General features: G+C 38.5%; 1 protein-coding gene across 1 annotated transcript; it reads right to left on the bottom strand.

The window, feature by feature from the left end:
* Nucleotides 1-407: 407 nt before the first annotated feature.
* Nucleotides 408-25,685, bottom strand: LOC113677392 (sushi, von Willebrand factor type A, EGF and pentraxin domain-containing protein 1). Its single transcript, XM_089192679.1, has 35 exons — nucleotides 24,760-25,685; nucleotides 23,200-23,364; nucleotides 22,299-22,457; nucleotides 21,387-21,563; nucleotides 21,105-21,284; nucleotides 20,512-20,700; nucleotides 19,555-19,818; nucleotides 18,995-19,237; nucleotides 17,771-17,989; nucleotides 16,815-17,044; nucleotides 16,237-16,477; nucleotides 15,723-15,887; nucleotides 15,364-15,525; nucleotides 14,590-14,748; nucleotides 14,210-14,379; nucleotides 13,525-13,704; nucleotides 12,555-12,888; nucleotides 11,983-12,150; nucleotides 10,428-10,642; nucleotides 9,837-10,089; nucleotides 9,140-9,394; nucleotides 8,461-8,574; nucleotides 7,778-7,945; nucleotides 7,437-7,556; nucleotides 6,789-6,911; nucleotides 6,149-6,277; nucleotides 5,736-5,915; nucleotides 5,122-5,295; nucleotides 4,838-5,008; nucleotides 4,209-4,385; nucleotides 3,513-3,686; nucleotides 2,724-2,897; nucleotides 1,854-2,186; nucleotides 1,005-1,196; nucleotides 408-697 (listed from the first exon to the last, which is right to left on the bottom strand). The coding sequence occupies exons 1-35, from the start codon at nucleotides 25,523-25,525 to the stop codon at nucleotides 537-539; spliced, it is 7,284 nt and encodes a 2,427-aa protein (XP_089048805.1). The 5' UTR covers nucleotides 25,526-25,685; the 3' UTR covers nucleotides 408-536.
* Between the last annotated feature and the right edge of the window lie 774 nt (nucleotides 25,686-26,459).

Below are 26,459 nucleotides of genomic sequence, written 5' to 3'. Positions count from 1 at the left end.
TTTCTGGAATAATTAAGGAAAACGAACATAATTTTTGCTCTTTTTTTGTAAGCAGCACTGCCAGGACAATCAGAATATTTTTAGTAATATTTAAGGGATCATTACCAGAGTTATAAATTGTTTGGTGTCTAAGATTTATCATCATGGTTCAAGAATTTTGTAATATCTTGGAAGAAGAAAGTTACCTTAACATTCATTTTCTATTCGACTTGGCAAACCAAAAGTAAATATTTTATCAGGTTCCCGTGCTCCTAACCGATTCCTGCGTGCTTTACAATAGAACAGAACACAGTCTAGGCTTTTTTTTTTTTAGTATAGTTTAAATTTGAAACTTGATAACTTCAAGAAGCTCCAGGAAAGAAAAAGAGGGTTCAACAGATGAACGAAGTTAGTTGAAACCAACTGTGTTTCGGTTTTCAATAATTTATTCACGTTCCTCTCTCTTACAAACCCGTTTGATTAAAACGTTTTAAAATACTAGAGCAAGACATATCTGGAATTATACGATTTATTAACTCCAGGTCTGGATTACACTCTTATTTTCCCACGATTACTTGATATTTTTTAATCGTCAGCTTAAATCCGGGGGCAGTTCCGACGTAGTTGGATGTAAATATCAGGTACATCTGGCCACCTGAGACTTGTATCGGTGCAAGGTTGAACCTCTCCCCGTCGAAATCAAATATGAGATCACTCGCTGTTCACAGAAGCAAATAAACAAGGGTTAAATGAAACAAGAGAAATTATGACGAAGAATAATCCAAAACAGAAGTAAAGAGAGGCCATGAGGGGTTACCCTCATTCCCAGGGTTCTTTGCCTCCTTCTTCGAGGAACGGAAAGAGAGGAACCCTGAGAACGCGGTTGATGACTGGGAAACAATTTCGCGTACTACGGGCTCTTTTTAGTTTCCTAAAGATAAACAGAAAATAATCTAGAGGCAATCGATAATCTGAAACTGAAAAAATAAAATAAACGAAAGTAACCATAATCGATAACTACTTACAAGTAAAGGAGCTAATTGAGCTGTATCCTTTCAAAAGATCATAGCCAGACTGTGTGTGGAAGCTCTCAAATTCCAGCTGGAAGGGTATGCCAAGGGCGAGTGTCCACACACAAGTGGCACTATTCGGATAGTCACTGGGGAAGTTGGGTGACATTACGGTCTGGTCCAGCGCAGTAATTACACCTCCACATGCTGATAAGTGGTAAAAATTGTCTTATTAGAAGGATATATACCGAGAAACTCCAAGAAATTGTCAGAATGATACCACGTAACAAAAAACGTCGCGTGACATTCCCCACTTTCGAATAAGACTATTAACATGTAGGAAACAGAAAAAAAAGCGACATCAACCCGCCTATTTTAAGGCTTTTGTTCCAAATTTCATCAAATATCAGTTAAGAAAGGTGAAGAGCACTAAAATGGAAGGATGGAGAAGATTGTTCTCAAATTCATAAAGTATGCTCAAGGCAGGCAGCTGTTTTTTTTCTGTGCGAGTACAAAACGTCCTCGGCCCGTGTTGGAACGAGTCGCGTTAAGGCGAAAAATAAGGTGCTAATCATTTGTCTAAGACTTTATTTTCCATAAAGTCTATATTAGTTTAATGCCCTATTTGATAATATTAGTTTATTAGATTTTTTTTTTCAGTAAATAGTATTGCCTATTATGTTGTGTTGTATTGTACTGTATCGTTTAAGCACTACAATGCCAAAACGAATTATCTCGCTTGAAACGTGATTTTATGAGAAATAAATGATTTTAGAACGCTAGACGAAAAAGAGTTGTGGCATATAATTTTCTCCTGGAGAAAACGGTCGTTGCAGCACATTTGGTTTAGGATTAAACACTTACTGACTTGCTGGAACGATGCTGAAAATCCTGCCGAGTTTTCACTACCATCAGACACAAAACGTATATCAATTGAGGTACTTTCGGACGTGAATGAAACCGGTTTGGAATAAACGCCAGAGAGTTTGGTGATAAGTGCTTTGGAACCACCGTCATATATTTCTACCAGATCTTTGTTCTTTTGGGTTTTCAGCGAATTGAATGTAACCATAACCTTCTTGCCGGCTGGCACGCTTATTTTCCAGCGGCAGTAGGCATTGTCTGGGTAGCTGTTGGGGTTGTTTGGAGAACTAAAACTCCCGGAGGGCCCAACAAGTTCTGCGCCACATGATGAAACTGTTAAGAAATTAATTAATTTGTTCAGTCAGTTCAACTTCACAGTCGTTTTTGAAAACGATTGTCAAGGTAATCTGGAGGAGAAAATGTAAAATAGAATATCTCTGGAGTGTGGAGAAGTGCTTTTAAGGACCTTTTGAGTACTGTACTTGAGAGCATTTATGTTTTTGTTTTGTTTTGTTTTTTCACTTCTGGAATGTTTAAAATGACCAGTTATTATTATCTAGCTAAGCTTTCCAATTCTCATATTTTGTCTAACAGGATTCTCCTTGAATGGGCACTGTGCCAAGGCTTTTCGAATAAATTGAGGCCATGAAAAATGGATGTTATCTTGAAGGAACCAATGAGCAAAAGAATGAATAAGGGGAACGAAGGAGAGAAGCAAAGGGAAAAAATCAAGGTGTGAATAAATTAATGAACGAACGTTTACGGGAAAAAACCACGAGTGTCAATGTTCGAATGATCCAATAAATTAATCAATCAATGAAAAAGTGGATGAGTGAGTTTATCGAAGAAAAGTACAAATAGACAGCTCACCATCACAACTGGGGACTACCGCAGACCAAGTCCCGTCCAGTTGGCATTTGCTTTCCCTGGTTCCCACAAGTTGGTAGCCAGGTTTGCAGTCATACACCACAATCTTTCCATAAGTAAATTCTGATCCAAAGCGCTCCCCGTTTGAAGGCAATCCAGGATCTCCGCAGCTGACAACTACAGGAATTTCTTACAGTTATATTTCTTGAAAATGCAACTTGAATCTTTGATATATGAATCGAAGACTACAAATTCCTAAAACCTGTCTAATGAACCTATAGAAGGATCCTTAATCCGTCATGACCAAATCAACCTCAAGTTTTGACCGCGTATGCCTATATTGATTATGAAAGATACGTTACAATTTTTAAAGCTGATAGATGAAATCTTCAGGCTTGGTAAAGTGGTTACTATCTTCAGGTTTCCTGGTTCAAATTCTTAAATAAAGGCCAATTCAGTTTGGGTGCTAAGAACAAACAAACTGAGAACTCCATCAGAAAGTATCTCTACGAATGGATTGAACTGGATAAGTGGAAACATTTATAGCGGTCGTGTAGAAAAAATTCGTAAGTAAGTCTATGTTATCGTGAAGAAGATTTTCGAAAAACAACAATTTCATCTAGTTTCCTACCTTACTCTTCACTCCCCTTAATATCTAGCTCATGGGGAAATTTTTTAGTTTAATTGCTATTTTAGCTCATCAAAGTGGTACCCAAATCGGGATCACTTCTGACTGAGAGGCATAAAGCAATTCTTTTGCGTCTTTATGATTTGAATTAGACATCGACTTACGTTGGCAGGTTGGTTGTGTTCCATCCCAATTATTGTCCGTTTTGCATGTTCTGGAGCTGGACCCAATTAAGTTATATCCTTCATTACACTGGAATTGAACAACATCATGATACTTGTAGCTATCTCCAACCTTAATTCCGTTTTCCGGTGTACCAGGGTTGCCACATGAGTTTTCTACCATCAGAAGACATAAAAAGTGAGATTTGATAGTTATAGATTAGAGATAATATTTTTTAAAATCTATCCGCTTGGTATACGTATGAGTCAGTATGGCTCCCCTGATCGATAGTTCTACTTGATGCGCTCATTTTAAAGCTGTAGGCGAAACGTTTAGAAAGGTAGACACTTTAAGTGTTCCTTCTCACAGCCCCAAGGTTTGATTCGCATCACTCATTGAGGCGTTGATAGATTTTTTCATAAATCGTTTGGGCAAATCCAGTGTATTATCCATATTACAGCTTTTAGGCATTGTGTTCTGACATAGTTAGCATATTGAGCCTCGTAGTTAGCAAATTAATATGGAAAGGAATACCCAACCGATGTTAAAGAATTAAAATGGAAAGATACTTACCCACGACATTGTTTTTCATAATATTTACGTTTCGAAGAGCAAATGCTAAGCCCCGGGAAGGAAGCGACTCTTCATCCCACACCTTAGCCCTCGGAGACAACAACAAATCTAGAAATAAAACTTACCTAGACAGACTGGCTGAGTTCCACTCCATGTACCGTTAGCCTGACATATTCTCTCTTCTGAACCTGACAGCTTGAAGTTTGAGGCTACGCAAGAGAACGTCACTTTTGCATTGTAGGAATAGTCTGAGCCATGATGTTGACCGTTTGCTATTGCTGGAGGTTCACCGCAATTTACCACTAGAAGGGAGATATAAATTAGATTCGTCTCTTTACCTTCAGAAGTGATTCAACTTATGGAGTGTTTAGTTTCTTTGTTTTGTCGTTGCTGGAATCATCTTCAACCGAAAGCAATATGGGAGAAGTTAATTAAAATTAAACAGGTCTATGAAATTTACTGTTATACTAGCCTTTTCATGGAAGGTACACGTGAATGGTTTGTTTGCTGTCGATAAACCTAATAAGGAGACTAAACTAACTAACTGCTATAGTAAGAGGTATAAAAAGAAGTATTAACCAGAGCATGGCTTTATAGAAATTAAAATTTTTTAACAATGAAAATCAATTGTTTCAGAGAAAATCACAATGAAATTGAAGTTACTTTGTTTCATACGAATCACTGAAAAAACGTTCCTTGTCCAACCATGCTTACTAGAGCTAAAGATTCAATTTTGCTGTTAATTTTTACTAACAATCACAAGACGGCGTGGGAGCGTTCCAGGCGTTTCCTTGGCAAATAGCATAATCTTGACCAACCAGTTTGTAACCGAGGTCACATTCAAATCTGATGGTGTCGCCATTTTTCCTTTGAAGACCAATCAGCTTTCCATTATTCGGAACCGAAGGCTCAGGACAGTCAGCAGCTGAGGAAAGAAACATTACCTTAGGTTTAGATAACAATATTCAGTCTAGCGGAACCATTCTTGCTGTCGCGCGTAGTTTCACCTTCTCGAAGTTTTAGTGTCACCCATCTTACCTATGCAGCGAGGATGCTCTCCGCTCCAGGACCCGTCGGCCTGACATGTACGAGTTGTTGATCCCACTAATCGGAATCCCTGATTGCATGTGTAAGTGACAACAGTGTTATATGAATTTGCTGAGGTGCTTTTCATTCCGTCCTTAAGGTCTCCGGGGAGGATGCATTTAACTCCTAAAAGAAAAAAAAAGGCCTCAATGATTAAATGATTTAGTTTAGCCGTTTGTCAACAAAACTGCGTCCCAAACAATCCTCAATTTAGCTGAACTTTTTATCTGAAAAATTTTTTTTGTGAACAGCATGACAGGACGGAAAATGCGTGCACTGTAAGTACCTCCCGTTGTCCCATACAAAGCCTTAGAAAACTTTTCTAAGGCTTTGTATGGGACAACGGGAGGTACTTACAGTGCACGCGTTTTCCGTCCTGTCATGGTTAAGAGGGTCGAAAGCTGACTGTGAAAGGACGTTCATTTAATTAGATCAACCCCCCCCCCCCCTATAGAGAAAAACTGAGGCCTAATGTTTGCGGAAACCGTGTATTGGGTTATACCTCGCGTAAATAACCTTAGAGTTTTTAACAGTCTTAATGCGATAAAACTTAGAAATAGTCTCACCATCACAGCGAGGTGCATTTCCAGACCACTCGCCATTAGCCAAACATGTTCTTGTGGACGCTCCCCTCAATGTGTAACCAACGTTGCACTCAAATTTCACAGTGCTATCTAGGGTTGTTGCGGGATTAGCTGGGTCCAGTTTCCCATTAGCAAAGCTATGTATAGCTGGACAAGAGTTTGCTGATGATGGAATGACAAATTTTAATAGATTATACATGTAAGTTTACAATTTGCGGCAAATTTTAATCGTTAAGTTAGCCTATCAGTCCGTCGGTCAGTCAGTCGTTTGGTCAGTCAATCAGTCAATCAGCCAGCCAGTCACTTACTTAGCTAAGCAGTCAGCCGACGTGCATGTTTGCCTTTCTATTGGTGGGTTCATTTTCTATACAATGAAAGTAGGAAGCCTGGTTTACCTGTGCATGTTTTCTTATCGTTGTTGAGAGTATATCCTGGCCTACACAGACAGCTATATCCTAGAAACGTATTGACGCAAATCTGCCCACACGGGCCCAATCCAGCGTTGGTAGAACATTCATTCTCGTCTGGGAAAAGCAAGGAGAAAGAGTTATCAGTTAAAGTATTCTCGCCTGTTTTACTTGGACCACTGTTACTGATTAAGCATATGGGCTGTTGCAATTCATAGGGAAATTTCAGCAGGAAGCAACTCAGATGCTAAAAATGTACATGCCAGTTCATTCATAACATGTTGTTATAAATTAACCCTTTTTTCCGTCGTAAATCGTGCAGTCTATTTTGGAATGGTTCGATAAATCAGTGGCACGAACATCTCTAAGAGTCTTCTGTAAGGTAACCGATTGCTTCAAGCACTCGAGATTTTCTTCTTTTCAAGTACACCTGCGTCACTGACTGCAATATCTTATCTTTTATTCTTCAAATCGTTATGTTTAATGATAATCTTCCCACTATCATGATGGCTCGAAGGAATGCACGGATGGCATAGCTTCAGTTAGAGAAGCCTAGAGTAAGGGCTTCTTGAATTTGGATCATTTATTAAAATTGTTTGAGTATTATTTGATTATGCATATGCTTTACCTGCGCATGATCTACCGTCCGCCATTAAACTGTACCCAGATCCACATGTACAGCGGTAGCTACCGACACTGTTATGACAGCTCTGCTGGCAGTTTCCATTATTGGAATTGCACTCGTTTATATCTGATTGATAAACGTTAATATGAAGGAGAGTTAAATTCAATTTCATACAACTACATCCTATTAGTCTCCTTGATTCTTAGAATAGCACAATGGTTCAAAGTCTGCTTGGGTGATTGTTACTGTGAAACTGATTTAAGTAAAGTTTTATGGAAAAAAATAATGTTTATAACTGATTTGCCCCCTTGAGGAACGAGCGAGTATTTAACTATTAAGAGACAACGACCGCGAGAAAAAAATAGAAAACATTCAAAGAATCAAACTTAACATGTTTAATGAAAGTGTATGTTAGTGAGTGTATCTTGATGCGGGCAACATGTGCTTTTGCTACAAAATGCGTAAAATTAGTCTTTACTCGATTTTCAAAAATCCAGTTAATGCTAACACCTTTGACAAAACTCATGCGTGACTGAGAGAAGATCTTAGTTTGGGAAAAATGTAGTACTTTTTCTTGATCTGTTTTTTTTTTGTTCTTTCAATCTATCATAATTTCCATTCTAACAGCGACTTCTTTTAAAATATTTCTACCTGAACAGCTTCCGTCTTGATTAAGTGAATATCCCGCATTGCACCTGCATTTGTAGCTTCCTAACGTGTTTACGCACTCTTGCCCGCAGTTTGCCTGTCCGGTGGAGCATTCATCAATGTCTGTGGAGGAAGCAAAAGGAGAATTTTTATGTAACGTTCTTGTCTACAAATAGTCTTTTCTTTAAAGACTGCATTCGCAGACGCTGGCCTTGATTAAAGCCTCTTGAGTCCATCCAAGAGATTATAATCTCGGCGCATCAGATCTCTGATAGCCACCAGTAGAAGTACGAGTTAAATGCCACGATGACTTTATTTCTTTTCAGTCATGTATGTATTCTCACCTATGCATTGTGGAACAAGAGCATCCCATTTTCCACCAACACAGTTCAGCGTTGCCGTTCCACTTGCCTTGTATCCATTATCGCAATGGATGGTCATTTTACTACCCAAAACTCGGCTACCACTGTACTTGCCATGTGCAATTTTTCCGGGACATGGACATTTTAGAGCTGCCAATCAATTATTAAAACACAGTTGTTGTTCAAGCAGAAAGGTAAGTCTTGAAGAAGCTTTAGTATTAAGTCAGCTCAAAACTTCGAATTCATCCCTTACCAAAAAAATGACTATTAAAAACGAAAGTTCGAGGGTCAAGACAATATCTTTTGGAATACTGTACCTGCGTTTATAAACCTTTGATTGCTCACACGTCTTTCCTATTTTTTTTGTAGGCTTAGCAGAATTTTAGCTCTCAGGCTTTGTATACTTGGAATGCGACTTAAACACGTTTCATCCCTCACGTGGATGCAATCATAAGCTTGTGTTTTCTTGTCCCTTCTCCTTCCTTTTTTATGCATGTTTCGCTCTCTAACTTCTGCATGTTAGTTACAGCCCGAACGGAGACGAATTAAAATGCAAGGGTCTCTGGCTCTGACCAGGATTGAATTAAGGTAATTTAAGAAAGAAAGCAATGTGTGTTATTGGGAAGAGGGTGAGGAATATAAGTCACCTCTGTAACCTTTCATACCTGTTTCACAATGGCGACCCTCATATCCTGCTTGACATTTGCATTTATATCCAACTGGAAGAGTCTCACATGTCCCGTGAGCTCCACATGGATTGCTGTTGCAGGCACTATTCGCTGTTTGTTTGGAAACTTTTCGGTTAGTTTGCTGTATGTTGTAGATTATCATGCTGAATTATAATCTTTAGAGTAGTAAGAAACACACAAAAAAAAGGCATATCTTGCTTTTTCCTCGTTCTGTGTTTGCGAGACGCCTCTAATAATCGATTACTAGCTCTTGATTTACAATGCAAATTATAGCTATATTATGTGTAGTTACACTTATGTCAAGATTGCACGCAGTAACGAAAATGGCAGATTTGATGACATATCCATTTTTGGAAACATCTCCTCCACTTATGTTCAGAAATGCACGCAGTAACGAAAATGTCAGATTTGACGAAAGTTCGTCAAAGCGATTGAATTTTCAGATATTTGACAATTTTGGCGAATTTTCAGTCAAATTTGTCTGAGCGAATTCAGCTCGGCAGATTGGATTGAAGAATTTTCGCCGTGTTCGTCACCGCATGCGTTTCTAGACATATCTCCGTGTGTAGCAGTAAGACATTGCTAAATTATTTAATGCTCTCTGAATAAACAAAGAAAAAATTCATAAACGTGGAATACAAATTAAACTTTTTACCTGGGCACGTGCAGACATATCGAACTTTAAAGTCAGGACAGCTGCGTCCAGTTCTTTGATCGCTATTCAAACACGTGATACCACTATCTGAGCAAGTACTTGTCAAATTCAATTCAAGGTCTGGCATTGATCTTCCATCGATATCCTGACAATCAAATAGACCGGGTCCCGCACATGCACCTGCGCGAGTCTCCGTGTCCCCTGCACCAGTGGTGGGTAAGTCATTGTTTAGCCACGCAGTCCAGCATTTGTTATCTAAAATTCAAAAACGAAAACAAATAAATAACTACAACAATAATATTAACAACAACAGTAGTAATATTGATTATGATAATGATAATAACAAATACATGTAATCGTTAAATATTTAATCAATGTTACACCCTCAACCAAGCAATACCTCGGCACATGGGTTTGAGGGAATATTTGTTAACGATTTGGTTTGGATTAATCAAATTATTACTCCTCATTTACTGACTCAATTACCAACAGTTTTTGTTGTTAATGAAATGAAATGAAGCGAAGTGATCTCCCTCCTGAAATTCTGATTAATGTAGCAGATATTCTGCATCATTACCAAACCTAATGCCGATAACATAGTGTTTTGCTCCAATTTGCATGATTTCGACAAAAGGTAATAGATTGATTGAATAATTGATAATAACTGTTCGCGAACGAGAGTGTTAATTGCACGTACCAGTTCGTGCTACGGACGGTTGAATCTTCTTAATACCGCTATTGGCCACATCAAAGAAATCGGACCATCCAACGACATTTCCAAGGAGGCTTTCAGCGTGTCGTGCCATGTCTGCAATATCTCCGGCCGCGAGTTCATAACTCCAAACGTTCATCTGACTCATTTTTCCGATAAAAGCTTCATTAGCACTAAAGTTGGCTGCCACAGCGTCTTGTTCTTGTCCAAGAACAAAAGACCCTCCTGCTGCAATAACCTGGAAAACAAAAAACAAACCAGAAGTTACATCAGGTACAATTATTTTGCAAAGCCTTAGAAATGCTTTGGTTAACGCGCTTAGATGATTTACCATGTTTCCTTAAAAGAATTGTCATTCCCTCCCTTCGTACTAGCCTTAAATATTTTTCATGGTGGAAAACACCAAAGAGATGTAAGAGGTAATCATAGCCGCGCGAATGATAAGAAAGAAAGAGTGATCATAATAAGTACCTCAACAACTCTTTTGCATTATTATGGATTGTTTTATTTGTAAGAGAAGAAGCAAGTAGGCAATATCTGTTGTATCTCTCAGGTCGGTGTAATTACACGACTAACCTGTCCCTTCTGAAAAGGCTCAGCCGGATCACTTTTTCTGACGAGGCTTCCATCCTTGTACACTTTCCATGTCCCCGTTGAACTTTCCCAGGTCATTACCATATGATGCCATTTATCGTCATTTGCTGCTACGTTCGTGGAAGCTTTCTCACCGTTCACCCAAATGTTAAACCCATTATAGTCATGAATGACAAGAGCATTCTCCTCAACTTTCTCTAAAAAAATTCGCAAAATATGTGATTTAAGGACGTTGTATGATGGACTTTTTCTTGTTCAGATCTTATTTACTTTAAAAATAGGCGACGTGAAGCTAGCTACCTAATCGAAGATCGTTTATCATCATCATTATTAAAATCACAACTAGTAGCTAATAGCTGAATTACATAATTTACAATAATTTAAAAAGCATACAATTACTAAAGATATAAATCGTATAATAATAAAACCTAAACATAAACCTACTTAAATTTACATTTGCTCTTTTGCTGAATAGTGCATTATGAAGGAATTTTTTAACCTTTTGGTTTTGATACCGGGCGTAGTAAACATTCGGTTATTCCTTAATTTATACTGAGAGGCATTATTGCGCGCAGGTAGCAGGTCGGCTAGTTTATGCTTGCCATCACTCTCTTTGATCTGATTGAACAGATTTGCGCATAATTCTTCCCGCTTATCTAAAGGTGTTTTCAGATTTACATCTTCTATCGCTTTTCTATACGACGCCTCTGGTTAAATGATCCTTAAAACTTGCTTCTGAACGCTTCTGAAGATAAGACTCTCGGTAGTTAAGCTTGATTTGCAAGGTTGATGTATTCCAAAGTGCACGGTTCTTTCCTGGACAGGGCACTTTTCGATTGAGTGTCATAAAACCACAATCAAAGTAAACAAAACAGCCAATCAAAAGAAAGGAAATACCTTTAAGAACCTATGAGAACTCAAACTAAAACTGACCCAATCGACTTTTTAGTTTTGCATCTGACCAGTTGAGAGAGTGGTGCGAGTTTTTACCAATCACAGAGCGAAGTAAATAAAAACTAAAGGAATTCCAGATTACTTTCGAAATTTAATTAAAAGGTGCTTTGACAAGCTTGATTTTTGTACATTCAACTCAATAACTCTTTTCTGATTAGCCGAAGCGTATAGTGAATTTTCGCAATAAGCGCCTGGGAAGTCATCTATCTGCAGATTATACAATAATCATGTCGAGGACACTCAAGGTCACGGGTAGCCATATCATTTGTATATTTTTTACACGTTTAGAAATAAATTATCTGTTCCACTTATTGTTGTGACCATTTTTTTTTTCGTTCAGTACATGGTAAGATAATTATTAGATTCGGTTTTTGTGATATTCTGAACAATCAAGGTGGAGTTAGAGGTTATCAGCCGAAGCCTTGGACTTTGGCTGAGAATCCTGATAACCCTTACCAAGAAAAATATGCTCATGTATCTTGAACTGGTTTCAACTTTCATGCTTTCGTAGAGATCCCTCGATATCACAAAAAACTCATCTAATAATTTTTTTATGATCAGCAAATAGGAAATATTATCATACCTCCCACTTTGACAGCATATGATAAAGGTGTTCCAGGATTAACCTCACTGTTGGCAACTTTCATCCAGAAAGCGACAGAAAACGCTCTCAATTCCTGACGCATTTCCACGATAGCTAATCCACGACCCAGTTTTCTATCGAACTCCATGTCAAAGTCAGTGGAAATTTCTTTAAAAAAAATGCTTTTTGTGAGAAAAATATGCTAATATATCTTAAACAGGTTTTAACATTTATGCTTTTGTAGAAGTCGCCAGAGCCAGAGTAAAATAACGAATGATTTATGTGAGGTGCAAAGCTAATTCAAGAACTAAAGTAAAGCAAGGTGTTCTTTCGGAGCGACTTAAATATCTGGTTCACCAATTGAGGCATCTTCCTGGTAAGCTATTTTCTACTGAAAACTAATTTATTAGTAAAACATAAGAAAATTGAGTAAAAAAAAAAGAGAGCAGGTAATAGCCGTGTCAAAATAAAGTTTTGAATTCTGGTGGAAACCTTTTCGCAAATTTATAAATGATGAAAAAAAAATAAAACTCCTTCAATTTTGAAAGCCCTGGCGTTATCCCTTCAAATACCTGTCTCGCAGTTAGATCCCTTGAAGGAAGGTTTGCAGTAACACTTGTAATCATTTGTTTGATCAACACAGTGTCCGTTGTTCTGGCATGGTGAGCTTGAACACTCATTAATATTAATTTCGCATTTTTTGCCTGCAAAACCTGCCAAACAGGTGCATTCTGGACCATAGCTGGTTTCCTTGCAAGTCCCGCCATTCAAGCAAGAGTCTGGAAAACAGCCATTGTCATTCTTTTCGCATAGATTTCCACTGAAGCCTGAGGGGCAGATGCATTGGAATGCGGAGGGCTTGCTCAAACAATATCCACCATTCTTACATGGTGCTGCTTTGCACTCCTTGGATGTGGAAACAAAAGAGTACCAGTCAATATCTGGCTATATTTTTGTTAATGAAATATCCTATGTAACAAAAATAGAAAAATGAACAAAGCCGTGATCGACTAGAAAAAAATCTCTTATGGTCCCAGAGACGAATTTGTTAGGGATTGTTCGTCATTGTTGGAAACAATTTATCAAATATTTATCTAACTTTATTAATTCGATGTCAGTGCCTCATTTGCAGCAAAGTGGTCTTGCCTACGTTTTCATGTTCCTTGTTGTAGAGCCAATTAAGTGATTCCCGCCGGCTAAGGATATAAAATACATCATGAAGTAATGCATGCTAGTAGATGGCATGATTATTTTTCGATGTTAGGATCAACAGAGCGAACTGAATATTCTCCAAAAAAGTGAATTTAAGGCTAAAGGCGACGAGGTACGTTTTTTTTCTTTTGCACAGCATCGACGTTTCGAACCTCCCGAGAAAACAAACCAGCCACTCTCTTATGGGAAAAGGTAGTAAGCCCTCATAATTCTCTTAATTTTCCACAAATTATTTGCTAAATTTGTCATAATATTCTTCGATACGGACGCACACATCTTTGCAGTCACTGGTGTTACCATACAGCTTTCTTTTGTCTTTTTTTGACGTACATTGATTTTTGTCTCACAGAATTGTCCTTCGTATCCATCTGGGCAGACACATTCGTGTCCATCTGGGGAATTGACGCACTGTGAACCAGAGGCGCATTTGCTACTGTCACAGCTACTCTGTTTGACGTCACAATGAGCTCCAGTGTAGTCAGGAGGACATAAACACTCATACCCATTTATCTGTGAGAAAAATTGGTCGATAAGTTGCACATTTAGCATTTAGGTTTGTCACAAAAAGGATCGATGGCCGTCGAATCACCATCGACCTCTGTTCTAAACATAATACACATCGCACAGAGAGGTAAGAAGCTGAAGTTAAATTATTGCACAACGGTTCCAAGAAGTGTAAACTAAAGAAAAATACCCTTAAGACTTTTTTCTTTTTCTTCTTTTTCTTCTCACCGAGGTACAGCTGAGCTATACCTAATATAATTGTTATGTGTTTTTCTTGAGAAGGAAAGGCCTGATCCTATGATAGCCTTGCACCCTTACATCTCAGAATACGTACTTATTATATGTTACCTGAGTCGTCAATATTTATTCATCCACTTTCGCTCTCTATAGGTCATACCTTTAGATACTCGACTTTCGCATGCGTACCTTTATCAGCGTTCTTGAACATCCAAACAGAAAGCAATAAGGAAGATGACATGTACTATAGAACATCAAAGGCTTGATCACCTACCTTGTCAACGCAAGAAGATCCTTTAGTACACGGACTTGAGACACATTCATCCTCTTCGATATCGCAATTTGCTCCGGTAAACCCTGGTTTGCAATTGCATTTGTATCCCTGGGCCACTTCAACGCACGTAGCATCGTTGTTGCATGGACTGGACGCACAGCTCAAAATCGCTGTCATGTGAAGTGATGTTAATGAGTTGGATAAATTACATATTTGTTCTAAAATTGATTACGGCTATTCTCTCTAGATAAGTAAGATAAATAACATCTCCTTACAATGCAACAGAAGTATCTTCCACAGCACGAGACACAACTCGGAAATCATAGAAAGTCAATTCTATCAGCAGTCCATAGTGGTTTGCAAGAGATCATGCCACTCACCGATACACTGGCTCAGTGATGAAGCACCTTGACCATAAGTTGATTTGTTGTCACATGATAGGCACTTAGTTTGCTTTCTTTCGGGTTGATATGTCCCTTGAGCACATGGTAAGCAGGGTTCAACACCGGTCTGAGAATATGTTCCAGGAGCACACGGCACTGAAATTGATAATGAAACGTGAGTGATTCTTTAAAGGCACCCTGTTGATGGGCGTTGGACAAACAATATTGGATTGCATCTCTCTCTTTAATCTTGAGAAAGCACGCTAGTCTTCGGGATTACTGATTTTTTTTTAGCGATCCCATTGTAGGATCACCTTGATAGAGCCTTCATTAGCATATCTTGATCCAGGAAATCAGGAACATTTCAAGAATAACAACAATAACATCTAACGAGGACGTCGGTAAAAACGATGGGAAAAAACTGCGAGAACAACTCACATGAAAATACAACGCCAACAAGAATAATTACAATAACGATGATAAAAACGATAGAAACAATCGTGATGATAATAAGGTAATAATTATAATGGAAGTGACGATACCGGATGATGGTGAATTGGTAATGACAATGAATACGGATCGTAATGCCAACGATGATGATGATGACAACTGTAAAAATTTTTTGTCTTCACGATTAATAAATGGACGTATGAATGAGTACAAAACAAGAAGAAAATAAACGACGTAAAGAGAAAAACACGCATACACAAAAAACAAACATACAAACAAAAAAACACCACCAACAACATCAAAACTAAAACAGAGAATTACTTCCGCATCCACTGATTGAGTTGGTACCAAATCCCAAAGTGACTGATGATCCTGGACAGGCAATGCACGACGTCTGTCGCAGAAGAGACTGGTAAGTATTTAAGGGGCATTGTGCACAGTTGGCGAGGCCAGTGGGTGAGAACTCTCCAGGTTGGCAAGCGGCTACAGTAAAAGATAATCGATTTTCTTAAAAGTTTTGAAATAACTACTTGTCTATACGTTACTTGAAACAAGTGGCCCATGCAGCTGGTGCTTATCCCAGTTTCCATGGCAAGAAGCGAGAAGGAGTATTACAAAATGTGATCTTTTTCGTGACATTTTAGATTGAACTCTGTAAAGGAGTTTTTTTTTTTACTCACCTAAACATTGAGAGATATTTTTACTCCCAACAGCAAGGGTATAAGTCTTCGTAGGACAAACCCTGCACTCGCCCACCTGACCAGTGTATGTGTTGTATGTGTCAAGTGGACAATCTGAGCAGTTTTTAAAGTTAACGTCATAGTATGTGCCAGACGGGCAGTTTTCTAGGAGAAAGACAACCACATATATTTAGATTAGTGATCTTGTCTCATGCAGCGCAATATCTGAGTAATGCCGTCGGAGCGATGCTAAAATATTAAGAAGTGGAACACCCCCCTTCCTCTCCCTTCCTTCCTATGCACTGCTCTCGTGCCGATATCGACCGGCAAACAGAACATTTAGCACCAAAAAAGAGTTATGTCATGAAGATTATTCAGATTCGCCTCTTTTCACGAAGATGGGTTTTTAGGGTTTGTTTGCTTCTGGATCGATAAAGTTTAAAAAAAAGGAAAAGAGAAAGAGTGAATACTGTGAATAATCTGTGTAGAAGTTCACAGATTATAGACTACTTACGGCATTTTTCTTTGTGGAAGAAGCCTTGATTGAGACCAAACACGCCTCCGTCGACGCAGACTCCAGTTGTGGGGGTCTCCGTCACAGTCTTCAACGTCATTGTCTGGGAATTAACCTGAATTGTCTTCATTGAATTGGCATTCTTCGCGTTTGTTACATTACCCTCCAAATCGGACTTGGCCTTGTCGAAATTGTTGTTCTGCGTAATAACTTCAACATCGAGTTCGATGGTTAGGACGGCCTAAAACAATAACGAGATAAGTCAGACACTTAAACCAATTTGGTAAGAAATTCCATGATGTAAAAATAGATCATAGAAGCACTCAAATCAATGAACACATAGTAGGAAATGTTTGCATTGAGTTGATCGACTTTAAATTGTTGAACAGTCGCTTCTGCAAAGCTTCCATACCCTGGCCAGAGCTTCCCTGTTAAAATCTCCACAGGACACTTAAACTCCGAAAAAAAAACATCTAACTCATAGGCACGAAAATAAATGGCGATGCGTATTATGTATGGTATTATCATATTGTAAGTTTAAGTGGTTCGAACTGGCGGTAAAGAAATAATTTGCTTACTTGTGCATTTCTTCGCTTTCTCCTCTGGACCTTTCCACAAGTAATTTTGATATTTTCCAAGGTGCATATTTGTTCCCTTTGACAGTAGTTAGGGTCACCTGGAGCGAACACTTCATTAAATCCTTTTATGAAATTTTCTTTAGCTTGTTGCTGTACCGCAGGATCTGAACAGTCCCCGACAAAGTATTGCCACTCCATGCCTTTGCGTGCAGCACCTGGAACATACTCCTCTGAAAAATAAAATAACCGTTTTCAGTCTGAGGGTTTTTACAAGAAAAAATTGTGAACTTGTGAATGCCTGCCTGAATCTCTTTTTGTGTAAATATTTAAAAGAATGAGAATGACTTCATCTAAATTTGCATCTTCTAATCACCCCTTTGTTGATATTTGTATTAAGTTCTTCAACTTACAGGAGTTTTTGGTCAATTCACTGCGTTTTATGTAACTTTTGTATGGCAGCCGTCTACAGTTACTGAGCGTTGTCCTTAAAAGCAAGTTCAATTCGTTGGGGTTCTCTGGGTTAGGTTTTGCGACACTCAAGTGCTCAGTTGTGGTGGTTTTTTGCACCAATTTATTTTTTATTTTACCGTTCCTTTTCACATTCGTTCCGTAGTTCGTTTAGTTCCGTTTCTTGCTGCGTTATGTGTTCCTTAGTTGGTTTTTTGATTTTCCTATTTGGTTTGAAATAGAATGCATCTGCTGTCATCATGGTGGGCTTTCGCCCATGGCGGTTATAAGAGCAAAGATTCAATGAAACGAGTATAATTTTTAAGGATTGAACTTTCACCTCATCTGTTTCGCATTTGTTAATTTACATAGTTTTCATTAAATTATCTGATTGTCACTTTTGTGACTACCGCGTGCATGCTCTTTAATTGTTCGCTGCCAGTGATTTTTCAAATGAGTTTCGGCGTAAACTGAAGAATTTTTTTCACAAATAATGTCAGTCGACTTACCCGTGCAGTCAGGCCACGGCATTTCCAAGGATACAGTTGGACGGGAATCCCAGATAAACCAAGTGCCACTACTTTGACAGATGTAGAAAACAGCCGGGATTCGGGCAAATTCTTTTGTGCTGCTACATTGGGGTGTGCACGCTTCTCCTCCAAAGATATCAGACTGAGCACAGGAAATTAGGCCATTGATTGGTGGATCGTAGGGCTTGCATTTCACAGCTACGAACAAGAGAAGATGTAGTTATTTCAAAATTTAATGCAATGTTCTTTGAGGAGAGTCTCAAGATGCGAAAAGTATTGAAAAGTTTGAAAAGATTAAGATCGAATGTTATTTGCTTTAACGACATGAACTTTTTATGATAGCTACTCCAAATTTTTAAATTTAGTGGCAGTTTGGAGGGTTTGGATTCCTGCTGGTTTATATTGCATTTATTTAGCTTTTATTCGCGAAGGCTGGATCCGCCTCCGTTTGCTTTCAACTTCGTGTACCTTAAGCTGTAAGGATGGCAACTCCAACAAAAACGTCGATTGAAAAATTAATTTTTATCTTCTCAAGTAATTTGCAAATGACTAGATCATATGATTTCTTCTTCAGCAGGGATAATAACTTCTCACCGGCCGAGTACCCTAAACCACCCCCCCCCCTCCCCATTCCTCATTAACAATTTCCTTAGGTTTTACTTACACTTTAACGATCACTGTCTTGCATTAATTATTTGAAAGTGGACCTGTTATATGCATAATCATGCAAAGGAATCGCTGCTACAACTGATGAAGGGCTATCGCTTGAAACGTCAACTATAAAACTCTTTACGGTGGCCAATTCACATTATCAATTCAGTGATAATATTAAATTACCCTGTTATTCTCTCCCACTGACGCAGCACCACAGTTTCTCTAGAAATTTACCCCCTTTATCCATATGTTTCGAGAAAGGACATGAATTACGCTCGACAATATCGAGAGGTAATCTGGGTATCCGGTAATCAATTAATTTTCATAATTAAATAAATAAATAAGTAAATAAATGAATTCATCAAAACCCGCGAAGTCTCTTTAATATGGTATGGTTTCCTAAGATTTCCCTGAAATTCTAAGGTCAGGGAACCGTGACCTGAAAAGTACCTTCAATGCTGGATTATCCTAGGCACTCTCACGCTTGTTTTCTGACAATCTTTCTCGAAGCGGTATAAAAGCTGTACACAAAACAAAATTCAAACTTACAGGAAATGACAATAATAAACGTGCACGATCCTTTATTGTTATTTTGGTCTGTTGCCGTGTACGTGATCGGATGAGAACCGGTTCTAAAATCCGAGCCATTGATGGACTCTGTAAAGATGGTGACGGCCTGTCCGGAATTGTCTCGGTATGTCGGTGGTGGCCAATAGACCTTTATAGCTGGTGTGTCACTCTTCTTTTTGACCTCCATGTTTTGCGGGCAATAGATTGCAGGAGGCTCGTTATCTAAGTTAGAAAAAGTTGATGAATAGATGAATAAAATAATTGAAAAAGTCAATCAACAAATAAAGAAATGAATGGAGACGTTAATAAACAGTTGCATTGATCAATAACTAGCCAAATACAAACATTTGGAAATGAATGAACGGAAGATGAATAACGAGGTAAAAAATTTGTGGAACATCAAGACTGGTGATACTTGGAATAAGGGATTAAAAATTTGTGGAACATCAACATGAAACGCACCAAGCGTCATCAGAATATGTATGGATATATACACAGAGGAAATGAGAATTCTCGTTTGATGGTTGTTGATGACTAACCCAAGACAGTTACTGTGTAGACGCATGACTGGGTTAGGCCGGCTTTGTCCGTTGCAGTATATGTAATGCGAGTGGTGCCAATGGGAAAGTCGTACGGGGATATGATGGCAGGCGATCTAGTAACTGTTGGAGCAGCATTCGGATCGTGCAACTCTGCATTATCACTGACAACAGGATCACTCCAGGTTACGCTCCGTGTCGCCCGCTCGGGGTCCGTGCCGTTATTCACGTCGGGTGGACAGGTGATGGATGGTGGTTGCAGATCTGTAATTGAAACAATATGCAATGGCAGCTACGTTAGGACTTGAAAGGCTGCTAAACTGTCAAACAAAAATGGGCGAGAATTAAAATCATCAACTGGACAAGAACAAATGAACAACGATTGAGGATAAGAAGGCCAAATACTAGACATACGCAAAGCATGAGACACATCCGATAAAGGCGATGTTTTGCAGCATAGCAAAAAGCACGGTAAGTTATAACAATGATTTATTTAAATTCATATATTTGCACTGCGGTGGAGAGATGAAATTAAGAGATCCTCGCAGCTAAGAACACTATTGAAACGAGTAGTTGTAAATAGGACCTGAAAAAAATTCAGGCCCGTACGGGATTTGAACCCATGACAGTTGGCTTGTTAGCTCAATTGGTAGAGCGCTGCACCGGTATCGCAGAGGTCATGGGTTCAAATCCCGTACGGGCCTGAATTTTTTTTCAGGTCCTATTTACAACTACTCGTTTCAGTAGTGTTCTTAGCTGCGAGGATCTCTTAATTTCATCAATGATTTATTTTGTAGAAGCAAAGCCTACAATTTATTTGAAAACATGCGTTAGTTTCTTTTAAAAGAGAGCATCAACTGTAGAACTAAAGTAGCATGGATAATAGCTACATTACCCTCAACAACTCCTTTCGTACCTTACTCGTCCCATACCAGATATACATAAGATCCAAAATACCTTCACAGATGGGGAAAGTTCCAACCCAATTACCATCTGACCCACATTGCAAGTTGCTGTCTCCCTTTATGGTGTAGCCGGAAACACACGCCATGGTACATCCTCGTTGATAAGGCTGCGGTGTCGTTACGCAATCCACGGGTTCAATGGTACCAAAAGCTAACTGACGAAGAGCTGGGCACTTACGAGCTTCACATTTGATGAAAAAAAAAAAAATTAAACATGTGTTTAATGTAATTTTGTAGCCAATCCTCACATCCCAACCGTGCTATGAAAAAAATCTCTGAGACCTATTGATCGACTTCCATCCAAATCTCAGCGAATAAGACGAAGATAGAAATCAATCTTGGGGTGTTAAGAAAGCCTCAGGGTATGTGGCATCCAGGAGCTAATATTTACGTGGCGCTAACGACGTCGTAATACTTTTTTAACGCACGCGTCCGTTACTTTCTGTTACTTTCACAGGGTTTGACTTGATTTACTATGTGACTGCACATATGCAGCCTTTATACTTCTCAGTCACCCTTCCTAACATATCTCTGCCTGGTTTGCTCCTATTTCCACTTCCTCGGCTGGAGATTAATTTGACAAACCTTCACAAGACGTTGCGCTTCCAGACCATTGGGAATCAGCCTGACAGGTTCTAGTTGCGCTTCCTTTGCGTTCATGCCCCTCATCGCAACTGAAAGTACAAGTATCTCCGTATTCATATCCTTTGCCAGAGCATGTTTTGGTACCGTGGTTTAGTGTTGGCAAAACTGCGCAAGTGATAACTGGAAAGAAATAGAAAGGAAAAATAAAACAAGTCAGTAACGTTGCTTGCTTATTTTAGTGAATGAATCACGTGAGTTTATAAGAGTCAAGAGTCCACTGACCTTCACACTGCACTGCTGTTCCACTCCATTCTTTATTACTCTGACATCTTCGTAAGCTCGACCCAACAAGATTGTACCCAGAATCGCACTGGAATTCACACACACTGTTATAAACTACGTCACATGCTGCAAGGAAACCGCCATTCGGAGGTGCTAGGAGCTCCTCGCACTTAACGGCTAAAATAGACAGAAATAGAAGTATTAGGAGCTCTAATACTTTGCGGAAATGATACTCCTTGAACTCCTTCATAGTAAACTATTTCTCCGGTGAGTAGGCAACAGAGAGCTTTAAAAGGTCTGCTTTTCTTGCAGAGACTGATAAAAAGAAATATTGCGTCCGTAAGTTATGGAAAATAGAGCTCCATCTATTATGGAAAATGATACTGAAAGGGGTGAACATTCAATAAGACCCTGTCCCCCCTTACGGATGGATTTCCTACCATTTCTCAGTATTCTTCGCTGCCCCCCACCCCTCCCCTTTAGCCACTGTCAGAACCAAGTTGTCTCACACGAGTTACAAAGAAGCACACAAGCCGATAAATTATGGTGTTAAGATGCGTAGAACTTATTCAGTGAAGCTCAAAACAGAATAGTAACAACAGGATACTCGCAGTTGAATGAGCTTTGGGTTCGAAAAGTTTCCAGTTTTCCTTTCGTCCACGTTTGTTTCCTTTTAAATAATTCTAAGCAGGTTTTACTTTGCTTTTGCTTGCTTTGCAAGACAGCAGTTTTCCTTTGAAATTCAGCGCGGAAAATTGGAGCACGGGGTACAGAACTGATCCCCTCGCGCGTGCCCGACGTTTGACCGCTGTGTTCTATTGGGCACACTTTTGTGTAGTGATCAGATCGCAAATCTGTGTTTTTTTTTAAGGCTAAGACATGTTCGTTCCTTTTTCAGTGAATTATCGTTACCTGTACAAGCGATGTCTCTCGAGGGGTCGCCTTCGTACCCATCGTGACATTTGCATTGACTTTTCAGTATGCTTCCTTCTGCATCTGTCGTAGAATGTTCTGGACATGCAATACACTCACTCGGAGTAGCCCACTGTTTGTAAGTTCCACGTAGACAAGCTGAAAAGAAGACCACTCATTTTCAGAAAAAAATGCTTTTATTAATTCATGCTTGTTTGCTTTGGAACAAGTAACATTTCATGCTGAAATAATATTTTGAAGAAGATGCCTTTCATACCAGTTTGTTAGAAGAAGGAAAACAATCTCACAATTTTAACAATCAATACTAGATGGAGTGAATTTTGGATTTCTTTTTCTTCGCGTTTGGTTATGTACCAATCAATTACTAGACAAATTTGAACACTGCCTTTTGTGTGATGCTTATCGTGGTTACTGTAGAACTGAATAAGTTAATCGTTCTTTGCGGTTCATTAGAGACTTAATTCAACCATCAGTTTTGTGAGATATTATTATTATTATTATTATTATTATCCATAATGGAGAAGGAGAGTAATCAGAAGATCTGTTTAAAGTCAGGCATTTCTACCAATCAAAAAAAAAAAAAAAAGGAAAAAAAAAAAAACAAAACAAAAATTGGGGAGGCGACTACTGGGAACCTAACTCAATTGTTGAAAAAACAATAAAACAAGAACTATGGGGAATCAGTTGTAACAGCGAGGACGCATAAAAACCAAATTATCAAAGTTTGATAAGGTCGAACGATCTAGCTCAAAACAGGAAATACATAAGTCCAACGAAAAAACGATAACAACAAATACAGCAGTAACAATAACATTATCAATAAAACGACGAGGATAATTATAATGATCGTCCTCAAGAGAATAAATTAAGAGGAACTTACGAGAGCAGCCTTCGCTATTTGCAAGGCCCGCACCACGATATCCTTGTCTGCAGACGCACTGGTACTCTGCACTGACTGTACCGCAAGCGCAGAAAGCTTTGGGATCACAGCCGCCAGAGGTGCATTTACTGGAGTCTACTTCCATAAACGTTTTGTCGTGAGCGTCTGTTTCAGGAAAAAAATGATGAGATGAATGTATAAAATGTTTTATCTTGCCATCTTGTAGGGTAATTATCATCATACACATTCATAGATACTGTCAGGAATTTATTCGTATAGATGATAACATGATTTCGTGTGCAGTTTGCATGGTGTTCATAAGTACGAGTAAATTTTCCAAAGACGGCAAAATTGCAGTCTAAAAATTTACAATTGTTGATTACATCAAATTGCAAGAGAAATAATTATATTACTTGTCAATAATTTACAATAAAAAAATCACAGAAAGGAAAACAGACAAAACTTTGAGAGCGAGCGCGTGCTATTTGTAATTTGCACTTGCATTACAACTTTGCACCCGTGTTACATGAGAATGCAGTTGTTTTCAGCCAATCAGAAGCGCGTATTTTATTATTTTTTTTCATGTACGTTATTACCTATGTAATGGACTGATCCTGTCATCCTGTTATTTTCAGTTTCCCGGGACACTCTCGAACGATTAAAACAAACTGTGATGGCTAGTATTTTTATGGCAGTCATTTTGGGCGCATTTCTCTTGAAACAAATATAGTTTTTAAGGTCCTATACGGCCGGAAAATATTGATCGTATCACTGGGAAATCCAATTACCTGTCAAAAATAATATTCGCACAATAAACAGCTTCTAAATATTTCGAAGCCCTCGCTAAAATACATTTTAAAAGTGAATCCTAACAAGGCGGCTACAAAACAAATTGTATAAACTTAATTAATGAAATTGTTCTTAGAGAAATTTAGGATAGATGAGTAAAAGTGAATTGTAGTCTTAAGGAACAAGAATGTAATGGGTAATTCATACTAAATTGTAGCTAAGCCAGGTTTCTTAATAAATAATACAAAAAAAAGATAAAAGTTGAGTAATAGTATAGAATTTAGCTTTCCAAATAAGGATAATAATATGTTGGGGAGTTGTTGCCATTTATATCATTGTCGTTCACTTCGACGTGCACTGATTAGAAAGGAAACTAGAACAATTTTGTGTAATTGTCGGATTTCCTTACAATTGGGCTAAAACATTTCATGGACGACAAAGAAGCAGTTAAAGCTGAGGATTTGTTTCATTCGAAATCCCGCTTTTTAGGAGGCTTCCAAACACAGCCCGTTCGCGACATGTTTTTAAGTTCTTCAGTCTGGAACTAGAGAGAATACCGTACAGTTCTTTTTCAATTACTTGATTTTTCTTAGGAAATTGGGCGCAAAGAAAAGAGGACATTACTTCATTTTAAAAAACCTTTTCTTAAAAGAGAAGTTAGCATTCAGTCCTTTAGTTTTTGTTCCTCGTTCTTTAAATTCGGATCTGTCTTGAAAAAATTTTTAAGTGAAAAAAAAAAAGAAAAATCGAGGGACTGACGACAATCTTTACCTCCTCTAATGAACATTGCAAGTTCTCGAAACTTCGTGAAGGTGCTGAAGCCAAGGACAAGGTCATTTGAGGTTGCCAACTGTTGTAACTGTCCCTGATTGTACCCATCCACTCCTACGGCGATTACGTCCGTCGTGTAGGAGCTTTTAAGTCTGTTCGCGTTATCTACCGGACTCCCTCTATTCCACCATCCGTCTGTTATCAGGATTGCTACGGTGTGTACCCCACTCCTCCGTTGTGTGTGATCCATGGCTAGTTGAAGGACATCTATACTTCTCTGGAAGGCGTCCTTCATGTTGGTGGCCCATCCATAACGATGCTTAACGTTGTACTGAAACCAAGGGTGAAACTCGCACTTTTGATGCGATTTTGATAACGGACTAATGTCGATGTAGTTAATATCCGTCTTAACTTCGGCACCAAATGTGATAACGGCAACTCGCGTCGAATAAGGGGCCACACTGAACTCATTGAGAAGATTTTCGACAAAAATCTTCTCCGATTGGAAGCCATAGTTACTCACACTACCGGAGACATCCATAAGGAAAATGATGTCAGACTGGCTGTTGTTGTACTTCGACTTAAAATCTGTTAGAATTCTTGCTTGGTCATCTAGAAGCCCGGCATCTACCTTGGAGCTGCAGAAAAAAGCGATCAGTGAAAGAAGGATAGAACAGTCCTTCATGATTTGTTTTTGATCGCTAAGACAGATAATTTTTGTTTTAGCAAAAGGAGTAGTTGAAGTATGCTTCTTTGCCTCTTTCATAAAACTCCAACCACTTAATTAATTCATTCAAATGTCAGGTTTACTCAGCTGTGAGATCCATAATTCCAAACAATATCTGTGATTTGGGACATTTTCTCACGCTCATGAAACAGCTGCGTTCCAAACATTTTCTCAGCCCTGTCACGATTAAAAAAGTAGTATTTCTTTCTGCATTTTCTTTTTTTCTCCTTTCACTTTTCCTCTCCTTGATTCTCTCAGTGGAATTAAGTGTTAATTAAGAAATTTATGTAATAGCCACGTCGTGAGTTTCAAATTTTTTTTTTTTTTTGGTCGGGAACAATGCTTATTAGCAGACATTATTATTTAGAGTCAATGTCTCAGTGTTATCTTTTTTTATCCTTGTTCGTTTTGGTTTTATTTCCCTAAATTAAGCTTTGCTTATTTCCCGAAATGACGACGCAGTAAGAAACGTACTTTAAAACTGCAATCTTGCAGGAATTAGTTAGAATATGAAAATGACACACCGTGAAGATAAAAGCTAGATTGCGTACTAAAAGTGTCACTTTTCTTAATGAGTTTGTATAGCTGCTCGCCTGGGTCATTAACAATCGTAAAAGAAAATAATCATTTGCTTTGCGAAACTGTTACTTTGAAGAAAGATTGCTAAATGAAAATTCAACCTTTCTGTTCAGCCTAGGATCGAATTATAGCATACTGAACAGTTGAAAAGTCTTGATTAACAATCTGAAGTACTTGGGCAATACATCATTCTTAGTCAACTTACTGTTGCAGTTTTTTTTACAGACCTAGGAACGTGACTGTGGCCGAATTATCTTGCTTAATGTTTCATAGCAAGTATCACTCAAAATGAAATTTGATTGTTTTTGTCAGGAAAATTTCATTAGAATCTAATAATGGAATTGATAACCCCCTAGTTTTTTTTTTATTATTAACAATTAAGAATTAGATATCC

The sequence above is a fragment of the Pocillopora damicornis genome, chromosome 13, assembly GCF_964200805.1.
Source record: "Pocillopora damicornis chromosome 13, jaPocDami1.2, whole genome shotgun sequence".
Taxonomy (NCBI): Eukaryota; Metazoa; Cnidaria; class Anthozoa; order Scleractinia; family Pocilloporidae; genus Pocillopora; species Pocillopora damicornis.
Note: the sequence above shows the minus strand (reverse complement) of the source record. Positions and strands in the feature narration are given on the sequence as shown.

Excerpts from the sequence above, each read along its gene's own strand:
- LOC113677392 (XM_089192679.1), bottom strand. The coding sequence starts at position 25,525 with ATGAAAGAGGCAAAGAAGCATACTTCAACTACTCCTTTTGCTAAAACA. Across the intron at positions 14,380-14,589 it reads ATCACTGAGCCAGTGTATCG|CGATTTTGAGCTGTGCGTCC; the intron begins GTGAGTGGCATG and ends TTCACATGACAG. Across the intron at positions 3,687-4,208 it reads AACTCAGCCAGTCTGTCTAG|AAAACTCATGTGGCAACCCT; the intron begins GTAAGTTTTATT and ends TTCTGATGGTAG.